Source organism: Poecilia formosa, unplaced genomic scaffold (genome assembly GCF_000485575.1).
Source record: "Poecilia formosa unplaced genomic scaffold, Poecilia_formosa-5.1.2 Scaffold145, whole genome shotgun sequence".
NCBI classification, from domain to species: Eukaryota; Metazoa; Chordata; class Actinopteri; order Cyprinodontiformes; family Poeciliidae; genus Poecilia; species Poecilia formosa.
The window spans coordinates 955,362-974,612 of record NW_006800084.1 but is presented as its reverse complement, the minus strand read 5'-3'; the positions used below and the strand labels follow the sequence as shown (position 1 = coordinate 974,612).

The window sequence follows — 19,251 nt, the reverse complement described above, 5'->3', positions numbered from 1 at the left end:
GGATTAGAAAAAGCAAAATGAAAAATAGAAAAGTTATGTAGAAAAAACTTAGCCTCCATTTGCATTTTTTTCTAATAAGAAATATTGAAATTCTCTATTGTCTTATTATAAATATGATCAAGGTTTTCTTAGTTTTTAACTTAGTTTCATCATTTCTTATGTAAGGGTCTGCTTTAACCTCAGTCAAACACTTTGGAATGGACTGAATAAATAATATTATACATAAAGTGATTGAATGACTGATAACAGTTTTATTATTCTGTAATGGTCATATTATTAATTGCTTTAAAACTGCAGCAGGCCTGCTCGTGTACCTATCTTCTTCCGCCCAGCCTCCCTTTGTGCCAACTGCAACGTGGATTTAGCAAACAAAAACCGAAGAGCATCTATTTACTCAGCTATTCGCTAGAGGGCGCAAGTGTTTTATCCGAACAGCAAGCGCGTCTTGGCTTTTGCAGTTAGCGATACTTACCATATTCAGGTCCCTATAATTTATGCTGCCAACTGACAAATTCCCATAGAAGCAGGTTACAATAGTAGATTTGTGATGCTTTGCATGTTTAGACAAGATCTTTTTAAATATGTCTCTTTCCCCACCCGTAACAAATGTATTACACCCCTTGTAGATAAGTATATAGAATCAGTTATGTTTATGTACATAGCATCAATTCACCGCAATTGTCATTTCAAGGTAGGTCTATGTAATTTCCAGTTATATAAATCTAATTCAGTTTAAAGGATATTCAAATCGGTCCAGAACATTTAAGTATAATCTAACTTTAGTCGAGAAAAGAAGGTATTTACAGAGTTGTGAGGAACTGCAGATGAAGTCCTCATCTGAACTGTACATCCAATGAGCGCCTCCAGAGACTGCCCCCGGTAAAGGAGAGATTGTGTGTGCATATTTTAACATATGACAGAATTGCTCCGTCCTCAGAAAGCAGCGGTCGCCTCAGCGCTTACAGGTGGAACATGAAAATGGATCATGACCGGGAGGAGTTTACTCTGAGTGAACTTGCACGACCGGTGGCATTGTGTTAGAGCCCTGCGCTTTGGATAATGCTCTTCACCCTTATCTGTGCACTTTTCCGCTTCCGCTGAGATCTTACATTCAGCTTAGTTTTCTTTGCTCTGTTGGTCATAGCATTCCTCACTTGATGCAAACATCGACATGTTTGTCAGGACAGTTTTTCTCCTCCACTTTGTTAAATTTATTCGATGCATGGAAAGTGAGATTTGCTTTCCGATTAGGCTGGATGACGACAGGGATGATTTTAACAACGACTTGGATATCAGTGTTAGAAAGCGTGTCATGAAGATACAGGCTTTCCAGCAAGAATTAGTGATCGATTTACAGCAAGATTCAGATTTCATTGCGCCCTCCATCTCTGTCCAAGACGGGTTTTGGTTCTCCAACACTGATGTCAGCACTGACTTGAGAGGGTGTTTTTACTCTGGACATGTGAACGGTGACAGAGGTTCATATGCTGCTTTAAGCCTCTGCAAGGGTTTGAATGGTGCCTTTGGCTTCCAGGGTTGGGAATATTTCATCCGCCCGGTGCGCAATGACACCCGGAGCGCACAAGACGCGCACATCGTCCGACGCAGACCCAGCAACGACCTCAGGCAGAACTCCACTTCCAGGTGCGCGGTGGAGAGCGATCTGAGCCCCTTAGATGCGCAATCCCTGCAGAAATACAAGCAGACGACGGACCTCAACAATGTGACCGAAACGATGCTGAAGAAGATGGGCAGAGCTAAAAGGTTCGCGTCTGTCCCCCGGTACGTGGAGACGCTGGTGGCTGCGGACGAGTCCATGCTGAGCTTCCACGGAGATGACCTGAAGCACTACCTCTTGACGCTGATGTCGGTCGCAGCGAGGCTGTACAGGCACCCCAGCATCCTCAACTCCATCAGCATCACCGTGGTGAAGATCGTGATTATATCCGAGGAGGACAAAGGTCCCAAAGTGTCCGGGAACGCAGCCATGACTCTGCGTAACTTCTGCACCTGGCAAAAGAAGATGAACAAACACAACGACAAGCACCCGGACTACTGGGACACAGCTATTCTCTTTACTAGACAGGTAAGATAGCATATTTCACAATAAGGCGAGAAAAAGTATTTACACCTTATAACCTCTTTTTTCCCCCAATATATATGCATATGTTTATATATGTTTTGGAATCTAATATGTTAGACCAAAACAAGTTGTTTATTGTACATTAAAATGATATAAAGTAAGAAAAACATTATGTGAAACTATTTTTAAAAAAATTGTTGAAAATTGTTTAACTATTTATTCATTTAGTGTGTTATCCCTAAATAAAATGCAATGTAGGACAAAGAAACACAGCAGCAAGGTGCCATGCACACACTGCACATTGCCCTGAACACACAATCACCATGGTAACACTTGGTGGTAGCAGCATGATCCTGTGGAGATGTTTCTTTTAAGCAGGAGCAGAAAAACTCGCCAGAGTTGATGGGAAGATACACTGACCTAGATTCAGATGAATTCAGAAAAACAATATGCTAGAGGCTGCAAAAGTCCTTCAGAAAAAGGAGGAGCTTAATCTTCCTGCACTGATCCTAAACAACTAGAACTACAATGAAGAGCCTTAAATGGAGTCATATTCATGTGTTTATGTGGCCTAATCAAAACCCAGGCCAAAATCCATTTGTGCATTTTTAGCAACACTTGGAAAATTTACGTACACGGACGTCCTACACCTAATTTGACTACGCTCAAGTTATTTTGTGAAGAAGAAAGGACAGACAAGTAAAGACATACACCAACAGACCTGAAGCTGCAAGATGACAAATGGTGGCTCTGTGAAGTATTGACTCTGGGGGGCTAAAAACAAAAATGCATACCTACGTTTTCAGATTTAAATGAAAACAAAAGAATGTATGCACACAGGCATGTTTCACATGCATGGCAGTCTTCCTGCCAAAATCAGCCTTGTCGGTTCTTTGGTCAGCTCTGAAACACAATTCCCATCTTTGTCAATAGTCACAACCCACCTCCAACACCGATGTAAACCTCATAGAACAAACACTATGTTGGTACAAATTTTAAACCATTTATAACCAGCTTCCCATACAGAGACATCATCTCTAGGACATGAGAGACACTTTGCCACGCTTTCATCTAAAGTAAAATAGGATCCATCCAAAAGCAGCTCCATCCAGAATCAAAAGCCAAATGCAATATAAGGTGTTGAATTACTTTTGGCCACTTCTGCTGTGAGCTTTGGTATAGTTCTGACTTTTGCCAAACATTGAACGTCAGTGTCCTCAGGGATGCACTTGTTGGAAGCATCTTGTTTCTTTCAGCCCTTCCCATTCTTCTCCAGCTGGGGTTTTTCCAGCCCTGCCCACCATTCTGCCTGCGCCTCATTAAACCGGCCCCTGAAGGGAAGACCGAATCGGTTAGGGAACTGATCAGAGTCGCATCCTTCAGCGTATTTGCCCCATCTGCTTGCTCCGAGTCAGGAACAAGCAACTCTGCACAGCTGCAGACAGCTCACACAGCTTGGATCTTTACAACACACCATCATGACTGACGTAAACTTCCTCTCGCATTCATTATCTGTGCTGTGTTGATTCTGCACCACATTCCCTTAGTCTCTAGAGCGCAGAACTCGAAAAGGTTGCTCCGGTTCCACACTTAGGTATTTTATAAAATCCGGATTGTTTTGGCTCCGCAGCTGACATTACAAACTACCCAGCCAGTTCAGATGACCCTAATAAAGTGCACAGGGCCGGCCCACGATGAGTAATGTGGATACAATTTGCTATATAAAGCAGGAAGGCAGGCGACAAGGGATTCCAGCTCTGTTTCAGTAAGGATGTCTTTCAGTGACCTCATCTGCTTTAATCAAGGACTGTTACAAGCACAAAAAGCAGCATTTACAAGAGACTTCTTGTACAAACCATTAACAGCAACTTAAATGTTCAGAAATTGAAGAAAATTATTCATATACATATACAGTATGCACAAAACCTGCTTAAAATGTTTCAGCTCAAACAAAACCTTAGGTTTTGATCAAAATTATACCAATATTCTTGTACATTTTGTGTATAGTTATGACCAAAAGAAAGAAATATCAGTTTTCAATTTGGATAGCTTTTATATAATCAAATCAATTCGAAGGACAGTTTTAAGAAGTCTTCCCAAATATGATCAGGAATTGGTTGTAACTCAACATGTTTTACCATTTAAGGCATGGAAGCAGGACATTTCTAATTCAGTTCCAGCTTCTCTGTCACATTCCAACCACAAACTTGAATGCATTTTATTGGGATTTTATTTTATAGAGCAAGAAAAAAAGCAGCAAACATTTGCAAAGGGGAAGGAAAATATTTTTGTTCTTTTTGCACTTTCAGTAACTCGAATTGTTTCCACGGTTCTCTTCAAAAATAACTCAAAGCACTGTCAGATTAGATGGAGAACATCTGTGCACATCAGTTCTTAGCTTAAAAACTGAAGTCAGAATCACCTTGGGAAAATTCAGAGGTTTCTGATGGAAAATCCAATATAACTGCATGCATTTATAACTGACAACAGTAGTTGATATACTTTTCAGTCATCTTGTGTCTTGTCAGATCTTTCACATACTTCTTTATTCAAGATAATTGCTACAATGTCTGAAAGTAGAAAATGCTGAAAAGTACATTGTGAATGTCTTGTTCCAGTAATGGGAGTTAGACTGGTGACCAAATCTCATGTTTAAACAAATCTTCTGTCTGTTGGGGCTTATTAACTGACAATTATGCACAACTTGTCTATTTTTTCTGCAAATAATTGGGCCTCCTCTGAGTAACAGGAAAGACTGCCCAGAAGGGTGTATCACAGTTTGACATCTGTGGGTCAAACTATTTCATTGTAGCTTTCTTCCAGAATTCACCTGTATTTCACTTCCTCCTTCTTCCCATCACCAAAAAGAGCTTCCCCACAGCATGGCTTTTGTCAGTCAAATCTGAATAACATTCATCATTTTGCATCTTATGCGGTACCTGGTTTGGTTTGTCACCTAAAATCCTAACAAATCACACTCATGTTTGAGGCATGAATATTTTTTCCAAGATACTGAACAAAATTTGGGAAATTTGCTACTTCCCCTCCCAAGAGACTAAGAAAATTTTGAAGTGTAGCTCTAGATACCCTACAATTTAGATTTTCCACATATCTTCTTTCACAAGGGCAACATTTGGAGCGTCTTCTGTCGATCCATGTCAGTGTTGACTGTAAAGTTTAGTCAGTGTGTTTTTTTATTGTTTACCATAACATTTATTTGGTATTAAAGTCTCTTCCATTGTGTGCTGTTAACTAACCGATAGAGTAATTTTGCAGGTTTTATGAAGACCAACTTGATGTTGTCCAGAGGCAACTGTGGTTTGGGCTTAAACCCTGCTAATGGCATGATTGCTGTTAAAAGAATGTTGCAAAATTACTCGTGTCATTATGCTTCACAGTCTGATGACTGTACAAAAGCAGCCAAGAGATTAAATCGAACCATAAATTTGTGGTTTTTCCCCTGGGAGAGGTATTGCACCATAGCTAATAGCTTATGGTATTTTATTTTATTGCCTCTTGGAAGGGCTGAGAGAGAAAGCACCCCAACAAAGTCCAAATCTATCTGTCCATCTCCCATCACTTCAGAACAAGAAAGCATTGAAGGGCATTATCTAAAAATGCCAAACGAGCCACATAATCTGCTAAAAACAAACCAGATTATCCCCTCTATAGCAAATATCTCTAGAGATCCACGGAGACAAACAGGACTGAAGACAAGGAATAGCCCTGACATAATCCAACCCACACATCTGGAGTAATCCCAACCTTTTGTGGAGAATGTGAACACAGCTCCTGCTTTGGTTATACAAAGATCAGTTAGCTTTTTAAAACATTTAAGGGCCCCACAGTCCTGAAAAACAGCCCCACAAAAACACAACCCTTCTCCAAATTCACAAAATTTACACAGACTGGACAATCAAACCTCTTTGATCCTGTCAGCAGGGCCACATATTTATGCACAAAAAAGGAAGAAACTGTGATCATTAAGAGAGGAATCAACAGCTTTAACATATTTCTAGTTTGAGGTGTTTGTTTTTGAATACAAAAAAAAAGCAAAAATCTACACCAGTGGGGCGAATTAAGTCATAGCAAAGAACTAACTCCCTAATATGGCAATTTCTTCTCTCCTGCTATGTTATTTCTTATTCTTCTGCTTAGCTGGCCCAAATTTTCACATGTCAACGATACACATTAGCACATCTGGACTAGATTTTTACTGGCCAACAACTGTGGTTTCTGCGGTTTACTCTTGGAAATATTTGTCATAGCACTCAAGGTCTTCACTTGGCACCGGGTTTTGTGTTCGCATTTAGCTCATCCCAGGATTTTCAGGGCTGGACGTGGTCAGACGGTGGCGTATGCCGGCTGCCACAGGACTTTGGTGATTGTGAGGAGTGCGGAGGGCAGGTGGGCAGGTGGGCAGCTGTTTGTGGCAACCGATGCTGAAAAAAAGTCCTGTGATTATGGGTTTCAGGTTTGAAACGGACACACAGTCAAGTATTGGGTTTTAAAACTTCGGCAATGGAGAAATGGGTCAACTGGAAACAGCTCTGGCATGGAAATATTATAGGTTGGGACAGTTACCTCATAGAAGACGGTGTGCTCTAAACACTGTTTCTCACCAGGAAGATTTAAAGACTGGGTGGTGAAAGGCAATACTGAGCATTACTGGGTCTTTTCCAAGTCTCCAGAGCACAGCTCCTAACACAGAGACCATAAAAAGAGCCTAAATCATCTTTAATATTCCCACTTTTTGAATAACATCATTCTACTTTAAGAGTAATGGCATCATACTCGGTCATGATATTTCTTTAAGACTGTCAGTCGTGGTTTCACTGCAAAGTCAAGAAGTCTGCTTCTGATATGAATTTAAAACACGCGTTTCCATAATCAGAGGAATCATCTTCAGTGAAATTACAGCACAATGGCTGAGATGATGTTTTTTCTGGTTTTTGACATTTTATCTTAAGTGATAGAGGTCGGAAGGCCTCCTTGCCATCATCCTAATCTCTCCATAGGGTTCAAGTTAGGACAAAATGTAAATTTTAACTCCAGGCAGAAGAAACATTGTGGCAAAATTAAGTGATTACTGCAGTATGAATAATTTTGAGCTTAACTGTACTTGCTGATATAATGTTTTAACTTTGGCTCTTCAGGCCTGTGTGGGGTTCTGCGTTTTATATTCGGTTTCTTCCACTTCGCAGCAAATTGTTCAAGGGTTTAAAAAGCTGACAGTAATCCAACATGGCACTGGACATTGTGGTGGATTGTTGATCCAAGATGATTTTGAAATTCTATGGACTATATTTTTCTGGTATGTAGTGTCCTTTTCATGAGTTTGGCTCAAACATTTTGTTCTAGTTGTTTTCAAACACGGATTGATGATTGGCGACAGCGCCATAAGCTGTATCATCTGGTAATCTGTTGCCATGTTTTCATACCAATTTTGCTTCTTCAAATTGAATTTATGCCTTAATGTTCCAAGAAATATTATTTAAAGTGCGACAGGCGCAGCTTTTTTAAAATCCAATGTTTATACCTTAATTACACAGTAACCATCTGGCAAGCCATGCCGATATTCCTTTGGAAGCATATTTCCTACAACGGAGCCAGGCATCGTATTTCTTCCTCATTTCAGCTTTGCTTCTCGTGCTGCATTTTTGGTACAGCATTAGAAGGAAAATAATAATAACTCATGGGGTTCCACTTCTGACATTACTCCTTAGCTCCTGATTGTTTACTACAGGTTTCCAGTGCGTCTACGTGGCCGAAAAATCTGCTAATGCAAGCGATTCTCTTGCTTGGCTTGTGTTTGCCCCCTCCTTGCCCTGCTCAGACGTGTTGCTGTTTTCATGCAGGATCTTTGTGGAGCCTCCACCTGCGACACTCTTGGCATGGCAGACGTTGGCACCATGTGCGACCCGAAGAGGAGCTGCTCTGTCATCGAAGACGACGGCCTGCCCTCGGCCTTCACCACTGCTCATGAGCTCGGTAATATCCGGTTCTGACACGGCTTCGTCCAAAACACACGTGTGTTGAGAGCAGTCAGACGGTTTTGTCCTCCAAAAATGACTGATATCTGCCGTAGTTAATCACAATTTGTCACATTACAGCCACACGTTTGATTGGGTTTTTTTTTTGATTGGACCAACACAAGCTGCTGCATAGTTATGAAATAAACAACATATTAAATAATACTCTGAAAATGTGGTATGCATTTTCATTCAGTCCCTTTACTCTGATACCCCTCAATCAAATGCGCTGACTAATTTCCTTTTAATTAGAAAACCAGTCTACCTGTGTAGGATTTAATTTTTAAATTATTAATCCAGCTGTTCTAGAAAGGTATCAGAGAACATTAGTAAACACCAAGACAGGATAGAGAGAAAGTTGTAGAAGAAGAAGTTGCTCTGAGTCAATGACCTTTTTTTTTTTTTTTTACTTTTTAACATATGAGCAAAAATAACACTGCAGATCACACTAAAGACATCATCCCCAGTGGGAGACATGGTGGTGTCAGCATCATGTTGCGTGGATTTTTCTCAGCAGCTGGGATTATGAAGCTAATCAGAGTAGATGGGAAGACAGATGAAGCTTCAGGGCAGAACTGGAAGAAAACCAGTTAGAAGATGAAGTTTCTATTCACCTCCCAGCAGGGCAGCAATCCTAAACTTTCCACCTCACAATTATGCGTTGCTTTGTGCTGCTTTATGTCATAAAACTCTAATTAAACACACTGACGTTTGTGGTTGCAACATGACAAAATGCAAAGACCTCCAATTGACCTTAATACTTTTGCAAGGCACTTTATGTATAACAGATATCTGACATGTGTTCAACAGGCCATGTGTTCAACATGCCACATGACAACGTGAAGGCCTGTGAAGACGTGTTTGGAAAGCTGCAGGAAAACCACATGATGTCCCCTACGCTCATCCAGATCAACCGCACCAGTCCCTGGTCTCCTTGCAGCGCTGCCATCATCACCGAGTTTCTGGACAGCGGACATGGTGAGGATCTCGATCATATTTCTAATATCTTGAAGTGTTAATGTGTTTGAATTGAACCGCATTAAGATTCGACCTTTAGGTATGCGAGTGAAAACTTTTTCTTATGCTTTTCCTCAAGACAACAGGAGTTTTTACTAAACAAACATCAGACACTGGGTTTCTAGTCTTGCGTCAGCCAAACCTTTTCTATTACTGAGCTCAGAGGAAAATTGCAAAAAAAAAAAAAAAAAAAGCAATTCATACATTTGGGATGCAGATTGTTTGCCAACCAGGCCAAACCACAGGACCCAGCCTTAGAGGAACGCAAAACTTTTATTTTAAAACTGCACCCACATGTGTCCCAAATTACAGGGTTTGGCTTTGCGAGAGCCACCGCTGTGGTTTGGAGACGAGATGGCTCTGCCCAACGCTTCCCATACAGGTTCACTACAAATAGGCAAACATCTTTAGTTTTTCTTCACCTCCATTTTCGAAATGAAAATACTACAATGTAAATCTGGGAGAAAGACTAACAGTCGTTCTTAACACAACTAAAAACGTTGTCTTTTATTTCAGGACATTGTTGCAACCTGTTCTTTTCACACTAACTTTTAAAAGCTGTTGCCACAAATGGATGGATGTTTCCAGAATAATGCTACCTGCTCATTTCGCTACACAGATATTGTTTTCTTTGCTCTCCAGAGGGAGAATAGGAAGGAAGAGGAGCGGTTCAGTTTATTGGGTGTAGAGTGAGTGTATATATAGCAGTTAGCCATCAGCTAATTTGTCTGGTTTCTCTGCCAAATTTGCTGTGAAATGGAATGAAACAAATATACCGCCAGCTGCTGCTTATCCATTTAGCTTTATAGTAGGAATGCACAGCAGTTCAGACTGCTGTTGCATTCTGAACAACAGAATGCAACAGCTGAGGTTTTTTCCCCCTCAGCACAAAACTGCTTTTGGATGCAAAGATTACCCACAAGGAGAAGTTGTGGACGATTCTAAGGAATCAAAACCACCTTCTTAAAGTACCCCATTACTTGGAAAGTTCTCGTGTGTCATCTGTATCTAGTGTAACAGTGCTTTGATCTTTGCATAATTTACAAGCTGCCTTTAATTTCAAACCCGTATCACAAAAAAGTCTAACCATGTTTGGTCAAAATGTTTCTGCATGTTGAGCAACAAGGGTGGGCTGGTGGGTCTTTAGGGGAACTTATGAATGTGCTAGAGTCAGGATGGCTGTAGAGGTGCAATTTCCCCCCAACAAAGCAACCCCCCCCCCCAAAAAAAAAAGCTAAGCAATTATTACAGGGATAATAAGTATGGATTGCATTGTTTTCTATATTTTTTTTGTTAAAAATTTACTGACATCTACAAAGTTTTGTAGCAGAAGGTTCAGAAACCATTGATGTTTGGCAGGAATTGAAAATTAAAGACGCAAAATACTTTCTCTACATTAGCAGGAGTTGATATAACAATAAAGTTTACCAGAGTTCAAAAGTAGATATTGAGCATGGCTAAAGCAGTGCTAGGCTCAAAAATAAAACATTTTAATGTGCATTTTATATGACTGTCATTACTCTTTCGTCTCAGTCAGTCACATCTCGATCTTAAATTTGGATTTTAGTGGGAACAGGGTGAGGACAAAGGAAAGAAAGATGTGGAAAGATAACGAGCACAATGATTTCACTGTTGTGTTTAGTAGAGAAGGAGTGAGCATGTTTTAAGTTGACCTCTATGTGACTGACTTTTGGAATGTGCTTTTAGGACTAATTTCTTTCATCTTTTCTACGAAAAGTCTGTTTGCGTGTGAACCGGAGAGAAAGCAAATCTTTTAGGCAAAAAATCTGCCAGTGATGAACCTCGCTGAAAAAAATGATTGTACCAGTTAAATATAACAAGATCTGCACAATAAGACCTCATGACTAAAACATACTGCTTTGTGATAACAGCTGAGGAAACTTTAGTCCCATTATCTGGGAAAACAGCTTAATTTCATCTACTTTTTTATAATCGGCCCCACCAAATCCATTTTTATTAGTTAGAGACAAAAGACAATGGCAAACCAAAGTATGCAAAGTTATTTAATTGGGATCCAATAGTGATTTCACTCTTTCATACTGTTTTATTATTATTATGACCTAACATAGCAAAGCTGGCACAAACATGATGCTCACTCTGCCATGTTTTATGATGAAGATAAAGTTCTGACCTTAACATGCAGTTTTTCAAAAAGTGATCTTGTTTGTTTAGCAAAACTAGTGAAATGTTGTCCTACGTCATAAGATGTTTCTAAAATTGTCTCACTCACTTACTCTTACTAACTACCAAAGCTTCTGTCTTGTAGGGGACTGTTTGCTCGACCAGCCTCAGAAAACATTAGTTCTTCCAGACGTTCTGCCCGGTTCCTCCTATGACCTCGACCGTCAGTGTGAGCTCGCCTTCGGGGAAAGCTCCAAGCCGTGCCCTTTCCTCCAGCCGCCATGCAGCCGACTGTGGTGCACAGGGAAGTCCAGCGGCCATCTGGTGTGTATGACTCGGCATTTCCCCTGGGCAGACGGGACCCGCTGTGGCGACGGGCAGGTCTGCGATCGAGGCGTCTGCTCTGACAGACAGCTACAAACTGTGAAGGTGCGACTGAAGGGAGGATTCACTAACTCTCATCAGTAGACAACAGGGTGTGATTAATGGATATTATTCTTTCAGCTGGATGGTCGTTGGGGTAAGTGGGGTCCATTCGGTTCCTGTTCCCGCACATGTGGAAGCGGGGTCCAGCTGTCTAAACGGGAATGTAACAACCCCGCCCCTTCAAATGGGGGCAAATACTGCCAAGGAGTGCGGGTCAAATATCGCTCCTGCAGCCTCAACCGCTGCCCTGAGACAGGTGGGAGTCACTCAAAGAAAATTTTTAACAACGAAAGTCTGAACTGAAAATCCAGTCCAATGTTAGCCATGGCCAACAGCAGCTTCATCTCTGCCTTTCTGTCCTCGTCCATCTCTTTGTGTAGATAAGACTTATCGAGAAGAGCAGTGCGAGACCTCCGGCCAGACTTTCAGCAGTAACCATGTTGCCCAGTCTGTGGTGTGGGTGCCAAAATACTCCGGAGTTTCACCAAAGGACAGATGCAAACTCATCTGCAGGGCGAACGGAACTGGCTACTTCTATGTACTGTCTCCCAAGGTAAGCAGACACTGGACTTACTCTTGTACTTTATTTTATTACTTTATTTTTTTAGATTGATTTTCCTGTTGAACAAAATTTAGAACAAACAGTTGATAAAGTAACTCATGGGACAAATAATACTTCAGGTTTTAATTTAAAATACATATATATTTATTTTAAGGGTTAGGATAAGTGCATTGTCTTTCAAAACCATTTAAACTGAACTTTCGCTCATTTTGTCATGTAAGCAGCATGTTTCAAAATGGTGAGCACAGTGATGTGCAATGTTGAACCACTTAGTTTCCACACGGCTTTCCCTTCAACTCTTACATAAAGCTAGATTTCTGGGATAATATTTGTCCTATTAACAGATTCTCCAACCTGAGCTGTGAATTTCTGCAGCTCCTCCAGAGTTACCATGGGCCACTAGGCTGCTTCTCTGATTTTATCAGCTGGATTTTTGTATGTAAATACATTACCACTGCCTTCCACTTCGCTACCTTTTATTGCCCTATCACATAAAATACAGTGTATAATTTTCAAGAAATCAGTTTTGACTTTGATAAAATTTTGTTTGCAATTTTCTTTTGACCAAAAAAAAAAAAGTGATGGTCATGATTGACTTGTAAAAGCAGCAAAGAGGATAAAACATCCAAAAGGTTTTTATATGCACTGTACCAATAAGACATAGAAACTTCTGGTTGCTGTGTCACAAAACGTGAAAAAACATGTAAGGGATGTGAAGATTTCTGCATAACACATCCATCTTAACGTCAAAAGAAGGAAGGCAATGGAGGGACAACAGCAGGGCGTCCAGTGAGCAGCAGCAGTGAGTTCACTCCTCTCTCCAGCTCTCAGGCCTTGAAGGAGTAAAGCTCTGAGTTACCACTGGATATTTTACCCACAGAGACATGAGATTAATGAAAATATACTCTTTTTTTCCCCCCCAACAGCTAATCCTACAGCATAAATTGGTGTGTTGGAGTCAGTTCAAAAAGTAGAGTTCACAGGAGAAAGAAAAATAAAATTGGGATAGAAATGTACATCATCCTGACAGACTTTCTTTTGTGAGTGTTTCCACTTTGGAGTCCAAAACAGATTCATTACATCAGCAGATGCTAAGCATGAACTCCTCCTACTTCACTTTTGCCAAGGTCTCCCTCAGTGGGTGAGAGTGGAAAAGAGGCTGCAAATGCAGAATTATAAACTGGGATTTTCTGCAATAAAGCTATGACTCATAATTTTGTCACAGCAATTGCACTTTATAACTTACAGAGTTATTACAGACTGTGTTAATTACTAAAGGGGATAGAAAAGAAGAGGCAGCTCTGACCACTCACTCCATGTGTTGTTCTTCACAGTGTTCACTCTTTAAAATTATAATCACTTAAGATTCACAGACATTTACATAAAATAAAGCCTTGTGTCAAAGGAGCTTAAATCTTCCACACAGATGAGCAGCGTAATACATGAATAATTATGTAAATAAGTCCATAACTGAAATGATGTAAACTTTCACTAGAGCTTACCAGATAAGCATTTGATTGGCAAATGATTGAACAAATTTGTCAGTGACCCACCAGACTGCGAGTTGTTTTTACTTGTAAACACACATCAGTGGTTTAAAATGTGTTGCAGCTAATGCTAGTAGAGGAATGTAAACTTGTACTTACAAAGCTGAAAAAATTTCCACTTATTTAAAAAGTTGGTGGTCTTCCTCTGCAAAACTCAATTGAAAGGTTCCTGCTAGGTACAAAAGTACAACTTATGGATTGGGGACTTTCTCTGGTTACATATGACATTGTTAATATATCTGTACACTGGTAAATGCTGTGGAAACACTGGGGATAATAATCTACCTTGGGAATGGTTGAAGTAGTGGAAACGTGTCTTAAGACAGGACAACAGCGTATTAGACTTATCTTTTAATAGAATAGCTTTTCTTGCTCTTATTGACATAAGAGTTGCACTTAACGTAGCTTATTAAGTATAGAAATTTGACCTTGATTTCTGTTTGTATAATGCAGGTTGTTGATGGGACTCCATGCTCGCCAGACTCCACAGGCGTTTGTGTCCAAGGAAAGTGCATCAAAGCTGGATGTGACAGAGTAATTGGCTCCACAAAGAAGTTTGATAAGTGTGGAATCTGTGGAGGCGACAACAAGAGCTGCAAGAAGGTGTCGGGACTCTTCACCAAGCCTGTGTGAGTAAAACCAGTGACGTGCCTCCAAGGGACTCTCGTCCCTGCCTTTTTTCCCACTCTCACTTCAGCAGAACTTCATTAGCTTCACCCTTGACAAAAGCACTCATTGACTATAAATGTTTTGGCATGCAGGCATGGCTACAACTTCGTTGTCATGTTGCCAGTGGGTGCTGCCAATGTGGACATCCGTCAGCGAGGCTACAAGGGAATGATGGGTGATGACAACTACTTGGCAGTGAAGAACAGCAAGGGGCATTACCTTCTCAATGGGAATTATATTGTGTCCGCTGGCGAGAGAGACATCATTGTAAACAACAGCCTGTTGCGCTACAGCGGCACCACCGGCCTCTCCGAGACCCTGCATGCCGTGAATCCCCTAGGAGAGGCCTTGACCGTGGAAGTGCTGTGTGCAGGCAAGATAACACCTCCTCGCATACGCTACTCCTTCTACCTTCACCGTCAGACCAAGGAAGACAAAATGCTGAAGAAGGGGGAGCGTGCAAATTCGGAGAACAGCGTCCTGACAAAAGACGAAATGAAGAAGGACGAGGAAGACAATCTTAAAAGCTCTTACAGCAAGATGAATGCGCCTGTCGGTAAATGGATATCTGCACCCTGGGAAGAGTGCTCAGTGTCCTGCGGCCGTGGTTTCCAGAGGAGGATGGTGCAGTGTCTAAAATCAGATGGCAAGCCTGGTCTGGACTGTGATTCTTCACAAAGACCCTCTGCCACCAGGGTTTGCGGAGACCCTTGTCCTGACTGGCATATTGGGCAGTGGTCTCCCTGCTCCAGAACCTGTGGGAAGGGCTTCAAGAGACGACCTCTCCACTGCAAAGACCAAACTGGGCTTCTGCTCCCCAGGGATCTTTGCAAGGGCTTACGTAAACCTCAGGAGCTGGACTTCTGTAACCTAAGCTCTTGTCAGTAACGTGAAACTATATATTAAAAAAATAATATTAATAATAAATGAAATTCTGTGTTTCAAAGGAACCAAAACGAACCCACTAGCTAGTATTACACCATATCTAGTGGTTTCAGCTGTTGCATCCTGCATTGTTGGACTGCCAGAGGATATTAATGGAGAGTGCTCAGAAGAAAAACAAGAACATGAAAGAGCAGCAGCCAAGGAATGAGTTCTGGCAGATCAGTTTCAGTGACATCAGTTTGGCTTTCAAAATAAATCACCTCGCTGTGGCTTGATGAAAGCTACGCAATTTGAAAGTCAAATAAAACATAGATTTCCTGCACTGCTAGTTGATACAGAATGCCCATCTTTAAGCAATCAGCCTATTTTACCAGAGTGAGTCTGCAATCCATTTTATGTCACAATAGTTAAATTGCACAGACGTCAGAGTTTTAGCTATACCTAAAACTATTGGTGAAGTCAGCTGGGTGTCAAAAAATCTGCAAAATTATCTGAACCGACAGTTGGTAAACTTTTGATGTTTCCTCAGTGTCTTCATTTAATCACAAAAACAACATAAAATTCACAGAGTTATGCAGATACTGCTGTAGCACCAGATATTTATTAGGAATATAGTAATTATGTTTCCAGCTAAACAGAATCAGAAAAGGTGAATGACTGTCGACAGCATTGATAGGACACTTTATTTTTTCCAGCAATTTAAAGGCAAATCTTTATTATGTGGTTAATCATGTTCCAATAATCTAAAATATTGGTTTGAGATCAGTGCTCTGTTATTGCTCAATACACCTTTAAGGCTAATGTACTTCCATATCAAGTCTGTATTCTTCATACATGATTTTTCAAAATTTGATGTCTTCAGTAAGAGATGCTGGTGACTGGAACTGACTAATTTTGTGCTCGACATGTCCTGATTTTCGATCGACCAGTCAGAAACTGAAAAAACTTGCATTTTTCTCCAACCAGTAAAAGCACCATGATAAGCTCTGTAATGGTGTTGAGTGAAGGAGAATTAGGGTTAGCTATTTTCAGTATTACTGAGGTGTTTAAAATTTTGTCACAGAGAGACAAACCTAAGAGTGTTTGCAGTTTATTTAGGCTGTGAAAGAGCAAAATTTAAAACAGGTAACAGTAAGGCCCAACCGCATACACCGGAGTATTATATTTATCCTTTATATATTATATTTAACTGCTAGAACATTTGAAAATGTTGGCAATCTAGATCTAAATTCTCTTGAATATGCACAATGAGACTGATGAGTCGGTTATTAATGCTAACCATGCTAATTGTTAGCATAAAATGCTAAACTGCGTTTTTAAATAGTAAAACTAGTTTTACGATGACTGCCCTTTTAGTGATGTGGTCCAGTAATGTGAAAAAAGTCAGGGTTGAGTTGTAAAAAAATATCTTTGCTGTTATTCTTCTAGTTTTTAAAGATAAATTAGTTAAAAATCCATAGCAGTATTTCATATCTCAGAAATCTCAAAACAAATTTTTAATTGCATCTCCTCAGCTGATTTGTCTATTTGTGCATAGCTGTAACACTAGCTAAAACGTTATTAAATACTGAAGAAACCTTTGGGTCATTTCACTCCTCCACCGAATTTTAAGCTCTTTTTCTCGACTGATTGTGTTTGTCAGATATCATTTTAGAAAGTTTGATCATTAGAGCAACTCTTGAAAACACATCTTCCTGACACAAATTAATAAATAAAAATCAAATTCTCAATTTCCCTGACACAATACAAACTGGTAAACATTCACTCATGTATGAAAAATATGGACTTGTTGTGCAGAGCCATTAATCTGCTTCCTTCGTTTGACCTCTGCCATTTGTCTTCACTGTTCAATGTCATCACGTCCTAAAGCCTGTTACGTCAAGCCTGTCTGGAACAGAAACCGCAAATAATTTAAGGTCAATAAAATAATAAAACACAGAGGGAATGTTGTTATTCTTGTATATCTTTATTCCTGGCCCCAGAGTCTGAGCTAACTTGTTTTTCCTGAATGCTAGATGTAATCCTGCCATTTGTTATGAACTTCTTTTTTTTAAGAGGCCAGATTAAACAACCCTATAATGTAAGATCCATCTTGCAACCAACTACAATATGGATGTTAAATTAGTGTTAGTCGTTTATATTTTTCTATGTTCTTAATCAGCTTTTGCACTTTGTACAGCAAAAGAAAACATTGACTTACATGAGCTGTACTGTATACTATGTATACATTTTCTCAGCTCTGTGCAAAAAGATTTTTTTTCACATGTATTTGTAATTGTCTTTGACTTCTGCATATTTATTCCAAAATAAAGCAATTAATTGAAAGATCTGGTATTTAAATTTTTCTCTTCTTTACTAATGTAAAAAGGTGCAACATGCATTTTCTGGTTGTAAAAACCCTGGCAGACACTTTAGAGCAGTGGCTACTAAACTCAGATTTGGAGGCTGTCAGAATCAGGTTGTGATGAAATTTACATCTGAAAACAAAATTTATTTAAACTTGATTCCTTTGCAACATTTTGGCGAAAAAAAAAAAAGCACCAAAAGGAAGTATCAGAAACCACAGACCTGTGTGTTGGAAGTTTTATGCTGTAAATTGTTGCAAATAACACACATAAGGATAAGGAAATCTACTTTTGGTCATGCAAATAAAAAGAGTCATTGTCAATATAAATGTTTATTCAATTGATTACTAGTGATGCCTCTTTGGAGGGAATCGAATGTTCAGAATTCATTCACTTCGAAGAGCTGTTCGAAAGAACTACTCAAATGATCTACTTTTGAAAAATATACATTTTTCTAAGAGCAAGCCATTTTATCAAAACAAAAACATGTATGTATGTTTTATAAAATACATACATTTCAAAAATAAAAATGTCAAATACCCAGGAAGTAGGTTTTTTTTTTTTTTTTTACCAGAGTGCGTGCATTAAAATTTAAATCGAACTCTGGTCTGCCTGAAAAGTCTTGGTTCGGTTGAAGGAAATTTCGATGCTGTTCCAATGCACACGTGAATAACAAGAACATGTGAGACCGCTTCAAAAGCAGGAAGCGGACTGCAGTTCAGGGTATTCTGGGTAAATACAACCAAAACAAACACACGAGTCTAGCACTGGTAGGAGAACTGTCGCTTGTTTTTCTTCCAAAGACAACAAACTATAAGATCTGATGCCACTCCATTTTGGTTTACGTCTTGTGAAGAAGCGTCTCCCTGGATTCTTGATGCAGCGAAAACAAGTTTTTCAAAGGGTTTTGTTTTAGCTGTTGCCGAACAAAAGTTGCAATTTTGGCCTGCAGTTGACCAGAGTCTATTGGACCATCCACCTTTAATTAGACTTTCATAAAAACTTTGTAAAACAATCTCCAGATACTGTGAGGGAAAAGGTAAAAGGTTAGGAAGAAGTCTTCTCTTACATTTGTTCATATTCGGTTCCATAGAAGCAGAATGAAACCACCTTGCTCTCTGGGTTTGGACTCCTCGGCTATCAGGCATGACATCATGTTCGGTGTCTTATCTCTTCCTCAGCCTGTAGCCCCTCAGACTGTCCTGGGTCTGTCATATCTGCTGGGTTGAGTGCAGCAGTTCTGTGTGGGTTGGTCTGGGCGGGTTTATTTCCTGAAAGGCTGACAGGTCTAACCATCTCCAGCTGTGGCTTGTTAAGGCTTATCAGGAACTAACTAAAGACTGTGAGAAGATGGTTTTGTAGAGTTCAAACATGAATATTGCAGAAAGGAGCACGAAAAAGGAAGAGATCATTTCAAGACGTGGATCTGGACATACTGGAATAAATCAAACGTTATCCATCATAGGAAAATCTATTTCAGGGATTTGTGATAACTCAAGGAATGAATGTTGAAAGTCTTTATTTCAACATCTAACAACCACAG

At 40.0% G+C, this 19,251-nt stretch overlaps 2 protein-coding genes across 2 annotated transcripts in view; one reads left to right on the top strand and one right to left on the bottom strand.

Annotated features, from left to right (window-relative positions):
- Positions 1-19,251, bottom strand: part of stk36 (serine/threonine kinase 36 (fused homolog, Drosophila)) — a 63,263-nt gene that overhangs the window by 8,826 nt on the left and 35,186 nt on the right. The window lies entirely within an intron of this gene.
- LOC103145664 (A disintegrin and metalloproteinase with thrombospondin motifs 15-like) lies at positions 48-17,690 on the top strand. Its single transcript, XM_007563193.2, has 8 exons — positions 48-2,086; positions 7,942-8,074; positions 8,926-9,093; positions 11,420-11,703; positions 11,779-11,956; positions 12,081-12,253; positions 14,263-14,438; positions 14,571-17,690. The coding sequence occupies exons 1-8, from the start codon at positions 1,172-1,174 to the stop codon at positions 15,364-15,366; spliced, it is 2,823 nt and encodes a 940-aa protein (XP_007563255.1). The 5' UTR covers positions 48-1,171; the 3' UTR covers positions 15,367-17,690.

What these genes read in the sequence shown, in the direction of transcription:
- LOC103145664 (XM_007563193.2), top strand. Translation starts at nt 1,172, where the DNA reads ATGTTTGTCAGGACAGTTTTTCTCCTCCACTTTGTTAAATTTATTCGA. An exon ending in CTATTCTCTTTACTAGACAG is followed by an intron (nt 2,087 to 7,941) that starts GTAAGATAGCAT and finishes GTTTTCATGCAG; the next exon opens with GATCTTTGTGGAGCCTCCAC. An exon ending in CAACCGCTGCCCTGAGACAG is followed by an intron (nt 11,957 to 12,080) that starts GTGGGAGTCACT and finishes CTCTTTGTGTAG; the next exon opens with ATAAGACTTATCGAGAAGAG.